This window comes from Sinocyclocheilus grahami, unplaced genomic scaffold, assembly GCF_001515645.1.
Source record: "Sinocyclocheilus grahami isolate Dianchi unplaced genomic scaffold, SAMN03320097.WGS_v1.1 scaffold312.1, whole genome shotgun sequence".
In the NCBI taxonomy this organism is placed as follows: Eukaryota; Metazoa; Chordata; class Actinopteri; order Cypriniformes; family Cyprinidae; genus Sinocyclocheilus; species Sinocyclocheilus grahami.
In genome coordinates this window covers 972,657-979,394 of record NW_015505491.1, presented here as the reverse complement: position 1 = coordinate 979,394, position 6,738 = coordinate 972,657, and the positions used below count along the sequence as shown (strand labels likewise).

At 34.8% G+C, this 6,738-nt stretch overlaps 1 protein-coding gene across 3 annotated transcripts in view; it reads right to left on the bottom strand.

The window, feature by feature from the left end:
* LOC107601769 (cyclin-dependent kinase 16-like) overlaps positions 1-6,738 on the bottom strand; it is a 34,273-nt gene that overhangs the window by 21,742 nt on the left and 5,793 nt on the right. For all 3 annotated transcript variants that reach the window (XM_016294058.1, XM_016294059.1, XM_016294062.1), the window contains exon 2: positions 4,423-4,603. In XM_016294058.1, coding sequence (XP_016149544.1) covers positions 4,423-4,543 — 121 coding nt within the window. In that variant the 5' untranslated portion in view covers positions 4,544-4,603. The remainder of the gene's footprint in view (positions 1-4,422; positions 4,604-6,738) is intronic.

Sequence of the window (6,738 nt, the reverse complement as noted above, 5' to 3'; positions counted from 1 at the left end):
GAACGAGTCGTCTCGGGGAGTGATTCGTTCAGTCGCGCATGCGCAACATCCTATAGGTTCTGTACTGGAATTAGTCATGTAGTTCACTTGTTTTGATCGAGTCTTCGGGTTTGAGTCGTTTGTTCATCACGTGACAGCCCCATACGCTTTAACCAATGCAGTTTGAGCCGGAAAGAGCATGGATTAGTTCATCCATCGAGTCTTCGGGGTTTTTCGAGTAGATCGTTCATCACGTGACAGACCCTTAAGCTTACCCTATGCAGTCTGAGCCAGAAAGAGACTTAATAATAATAACCAACTCTTTATTACCTTTGTTACAACATTCAGTGTTATGGAAAATAACCATCATGACAGAAATTCACACATTTAGAAACTGTAAGAAGTAAAAAGCTACAATTTGAGACCAGAAACGCATCACGTAACTGTAAGAGTAAATAATAATTATAATAATGATGATAATAATAATAATAATAACTATGCACCCGTTTAGTAAGGAAGCTTGTAAATTAACTAATTTCTCTATCCAATGCTGTCACGTCACGTGACAAAAGAATGAACGATTCGAAAGACTCGAGAGATGAACTAATCAATTCTTAATCAGAATGTGCTGCGTGGAAAAAAATCTGTCTTTATTAAAAACTGGTTTGACAAAGGTGTAATTTTTGTTTTAGATTTGTTAAAAAAGGATGGTAACTTCTATTCCTATTCTGAATTTTCAGATATCTTTGAAGTGGATACCTCACCTAGAGTATGAATGGGTTATTAATTCTATTTCACCTAAACTGTTACATTTGGTTAGGGCAAATTGTTACAGATCTTCAAAATGTGAAATGCCAAAAATTTGTATTGGAGGTCTGGAGCGTTCTAATGTTAAACGTAACAATTTCTGGATTAGAAAAATCCTTATTAAGAAGTTTAGTTGTCATCCTAAAGCATTTTATAAGTGGAAAATAAATGACCCTTTTCTTTCTACTATTAAAATATGGGCCGGTAGTTTCTGTTACCTAACAAAATGAAAGAACTTTACTATAAAATTCTTCATATGTACTATCCCTGTAATTCTTTACTCTCAAAATTTAAGTTGGACATCTCTTCACAATGCACATTCTGTAATTCTAATTTGGAAACAATATCACACTTATTTTTTAAATGTGAGTATGCAAAGGATTTTTGGAAAGAAATATCTTGGCTTGTTTTCTCAGCTTACAACAAACTTTTTAGTTTTGAGGTAATTAATGCACTATTTTTATTATTCTTTATGTATTTATTGTTTTGTATTCTGGGTGTGGGTATTTTATTGCTATGACTGTATCCCCTGTGAATGTTATATCTTCAATTTAAAAAAAAAAAGAAGAACTCGTGATGAACGATCTACTCGAAAAACCCGAAGACTTGAGAGATGAACTAATCAATTCTCTAACATTTTAATTGTATTTTGCTAAAACGAACGAAATGACTCGAAAAAAGATTCGTTCATTTTGCTGAACGAGACTCAAAGGTCCGAGTCGGTAAAATGATCCGAACTTCCCATCACTACAACCAACAGCGGAGACGCATCATATACACACGGCAACAGGTACTGTTTACTAACAAGGTGACAGCGCCAACTACTGGCCTGGCATAATACAGCGGTTTTTGCCGTTTTCGTGGATGTGTAAACAAATCGTTTTGAAAACATTGTCATGTAACTTTTCCGTTTTGACTACATTGTTGTCGTGTAAACGTAGCCTAAATGTCTTGTATGCTCTTCAGTGCAAGCTACTCATTGATACAAATTCATTTTCAGAATTCTTTGAAATATAGCACATTCTCCACCTACAACTACTTTTATTTTCTGAAGACATAATAATAACCTAATCAAATAAAATTCTGTTGGACAAAATTGTTGTTTCGCCCTACATAATTTCCTGCTGACTTTAAAATACATCTAATTATGGAGGTTAAACAAATTTGCCAGTTGGCATTAATGCTTCCTTAAAGGGACAGTTCACCCAAAAATTTTAATTATGCCACTATTTACTAACCATATTGTTGCTCCAAATATTTATGGAGAACTTCCACTAAATTGGAAAAAAAACTAAATTTTTCAAAATATCTTTCCTTGTGTTCCACAGCAGACCAAAAGGCATACAAGGTGAGAAAATTATGACACGACTTTTATTTTAGGGTGAAGTATCCCTTTAAGAGAGATTTTATGCCTGTAAATCAGTTACTGAACTCAGTTTTTCTAAACAAAACCTTTTTTTTTTTTTCAGAATTACCTTAAACAACATTTATAACAAAACTCCTTTGAAATATACACTGTTATATAAACATCATTTGATCAGAAATTGAATTGAGTTTTCCGTTGCATGCTGTCAGCAAAGAAAACACAATAGAAAATGCACTTTTTATGTCTTTGTCTTATCGCAATTCAGACGGCAAGCTCACAACTCAGGTAAAATTTTATTTCTTTTGCCATGGCACCGTAGATTCAAATACAGCACCTCCACTGAACAGTGACAGTAAACACTGTTGTAAAGTAAATTCACTGTATTACAATTCATAGCTACTCTGTTCCAAATTTACAGCAGCTGAAGTAAAAGCCACAGATCTCACATTAACCAATAAGCATAAAAAGGAAATTAGCAATTTAACTAAAACTACATCTTTTACACGCAACATGCTGAGAATTATGTCACTTAAAGTGGTCTGTTGACAGATTAAATGCTCTTTTTGAAGTCTGGCCATTTGCAACAATTCTGGCAACTTACTGGCTGCCATTATATAAAAACCCTGGAACAGATTGTACAGATGGCGCTGAATTTGAGCTGTTTTTATCCCCTCCGGTAAGAATGCTCTCTCTCTCACACACACACACACACACACACACACACTCTGGTTATGAGCGTCTGAAATATTACATGCCACAGAGTTTTCATGCACGTCCCAATATCGGGAAGGAATGACTGGGACGACCTAGAGATGAAACATTTATGTTGTAATGTTTTGTTAATTATGCTTAAATCACACTAACTTTGATTAGTCATCATTAAACAGATAAGTCGGCCAAATTTTTACAACTTCTGCATCAACTGTGTTTGTGGAATATGGTGGAATGGAGTTAAACATGATCAATTGTGTTAAATGTAGCATTATATCCACATTTTTTATTAAACAAACAAGCAAGAAAAGAATTTTATGCATGACAAGCATTTGAGTTCTGTGGAATTCTGCAGATGTAGATTCCATCCAGGTTTACTGATAAACTAATAAAGCAATCACCAATGCTGCACGATTAATAAAAAAAACTCTGAAACTGCCATATGGCTTACTCAGTGCTATTATCATATCACAAATGTTACTTAATTACATAAATATAGGCACTGCATTCTTACACGCAAATGGCTCATTATACGCAGCTGTTTGTAGCATCTCAGAGCAGCTCGGCTGAGTTTAGGTCACTTTAACATGCATTTGGGAATGCAATATCCGCCAACCACCATCACATACTTTTAATGAAAAGCGCTTATCAAAAAAAAAGAGTTCTGTCATCATTTACACACTCTGCTGTTCCAAACTCATACGAGTTTCTTTCTTCTGTTGAGCACAAAAAAAAAAAAAAGATATTTTGAAGAATGTTGGCAACCAAACAGTTGACGGTAGCCACTGACTTCTATAGTTAGGAAAGAAATACTATGGAAGTGAATGGCTACTGTCAACTGTCTGGTTACCAACATTCCTCAAAATATATATTTTTTTCTCTCTCTTTTTTATTAACAGAAGACAGACAATAAAACAGGTTTGGAACAGGTGGAGAGTAATGAAATGATGATAGAATTTTCATTTTGGCTGAACTATCCCTTTAAGGGCTCCATGTGTTTTATCCATCAAAATAAAAATTTGATGGTTGAAAAATTGAAAAAAAAAAAAAAAAACTAAAGAAAGAAATTAAGACAGCCATTACTGTTCTTAGTATTGTAATTTTACAGTTGTAAAATAAAATTATTATTAAACCATTTCCTTAAATACTATTTTTTTATTTTACAGTGAAATATTACAATAGATTTTTTTTAAAGTTATTATTTAGTATTTTTATTTAATAATAATGGCAATAATAATAATAATTGTTATTTATTTTTAGGAACTTTTATTATTAATAATAATTATTATTATTATCTTATATTATTAATATACATTTTTATTTATTAAACATTTTCAAATCTGTAATTTTTAAATTGCATTTTAAATTGCAATTTTATTAGAAAAACGGAAATGACTTTTTTTCCCCCCAAATTGTGCAGCCCTAATGGGCACTCTTCTATGCTTTACCGGTCAAATACAGTTGCATCCATGTTCAGTAAACCGGTGTATGCCGAGTTCTGCACTAGAAATCAAGTGCGGCTTTCACATTGTATTGCAAGAAAGTGAATGTATCCGTACCGGAATCACTGTGTGCTCCTGTGTCCTGAGAGCTGATGGTCTCGCTCAAGGTCTTGTCCCCGCTGTTACCCCCTCGCAGCGTCAAGGACAGCTGCCGTTTGATCTTCCTCATGCGGTCCATCAGTGGGGGTATGGGGGGCCGAGATGAGGGGGGTGGAGGGGCTGCCACTGTTCAACCGCCCTGTCGTAGAAACAAATCCACAAGCAGAACGTTACACTCTGCTTCCTGATTCATTTGATATCCTCTGTGATTACTGGACACAGCAAAGTCATGCATTTTCAAGGATGCTGTCCTCTTAAGACTGTAATGGAATGTGTTAACATTCTGGGAATAATATTAGCTTAAAATTATGTGTTAAGACAAACATGGAGCAGAGAGGTGATTCAGAGGACAAATTTGTTTATTTCATAAGCACTGAACGTTATTTGAGCGGATGGCGCTCTACGGAGTGGACATCAAAGTGAGAGACAGTAACTGGAAGAGGTTCACGGTGAGAGATCACACCTACAATAAACAAAGCACACAGCCAACTGTAATTGCACACATAAGTAATGACTAGCAACAGTGTTTTCACACTCATCATTCTAAGTGTGATTGTTTTCATTTATAAATCAAGCGCAGAAAGGATTGCAGACGCTGCAGATTCGAGTGTATTTAGGCCGGAAATGCAAGAAATCCAACTGGGAGGCTCTCAGAGAGGCGCAAACAGAGTAATAATTGCACCAATAGATTTATAAAATGAGAGTATGTTAATGATCTCAGAACAGACTCGAGCATGAACATTCATCTCGGTTCAGTGAAATTCAGAGAAAACGGTGAGAGATTATGGGTTTGTTGAGAATAGCGTATTACTCTTTTTTGCAGTATGCACAAAACACTCAGATGACCTACTAGATGTGCAGTACACAAGCAGAGAGATACCACAATGCACTGCACTCGACCAGACCTTCCATTTGCAGTGTGACAATAGAATTGGACACTATATAAACCATTAAGATCTCCTTCTTCACTCATACTGTGTAATTAAAAGAGCCTTTCCGGTTAGGCTTTTGCAGTAATGGTAGCTACAAATGATAAATAGCACAAATAAATACTGGTACTTTAGGCACTGTATATGCTAGGCTTAGCAATATGTTTAGTTAGCAGGTGAACAGGCTGAAAGTAATGTGTAGGCTACAAGGTTTTTTTCGCAAACGAAAACTGAAACCAAGACTAAAACTATTGGTCAAAAAACATTTTCGTAAACTGAAATAATTTTACAATTTCAAAGTAAATGAAAAACTAAACGAAACTACAGTAACTGAAAAACGAACTAAAATCAAATAATAATTAGCAAAAATAAATAATCATGTTCGTGATTTAATAAGCTTTCATTCTGTGCCAGAAAATCTGACCTGTGGTTGTTTAGGGAAATACCTGTCGAGTCCATGACACGAGCACCAACTTGACTGTACAAAACGCATCCAAAATTAGAGAAAGCGGCAACACGCGGTGTTTTCACCGCTTGCCGTGTCCTGTGTAAAGGGGCTTTATGGGATTGCGTTGCTCATCTGAAGCGCGTGCGCACTGGAGCGGCTCGTCAAAGTAAAGTGCAAACATCATTTAAATTACCATATCGCATTTCGTTTCGAGTAGTATGAGGTTTCAAAGCATTTTAGATTGTTTCTTCTTATTGTGTACGTTCATAGAGGGAGAGACGGGACATACAGTAGTGTGCACCGGTGGCTCGTCTGTGCAAAAGATCCAACAAATTAATGCATTGAAAACACACATGGACAAATAATAAAGTTTACAGAGTTTCAATGACGATTACAAAGAACAGGTTTTCTCAAATCCAGCACTGGAGGGTCATTGTCCTGCAAAATAAAAACTCAACTGCCTGTAGCTTTCTAGTAACTCCGAAAACCTTGATTAGCTTGTTGTTTGTAAACTATTGGTATGTTTAACAAGATTACAATTCTTTAATATGAATGAATATGAACATGAATATTAATTAATAAATGTTATACATATAAGTTGCATATTTTTGTTTTTTGTTCAATTGTAAAGAATTACTTTATTTTCATTATTAAGAGATTTGCACAAGAGTTAACTGTAAACTGTGCAAACATTCAACTTTGCTCAAATTAAATGTCTTGCTTTGGTCTACACTGGAACTCTTCCATTAACTCTGCTAAACTGTAATTACTAAAACTAAAACTGAAACTAAAATATATAAAAACTAAATAGAAATGTGTTCACAAAATAAAAACTAAACTAAAACTAACAAAACCATTAATGAAACTAACTAAAACTAAACTGAAATGATAGGAAAT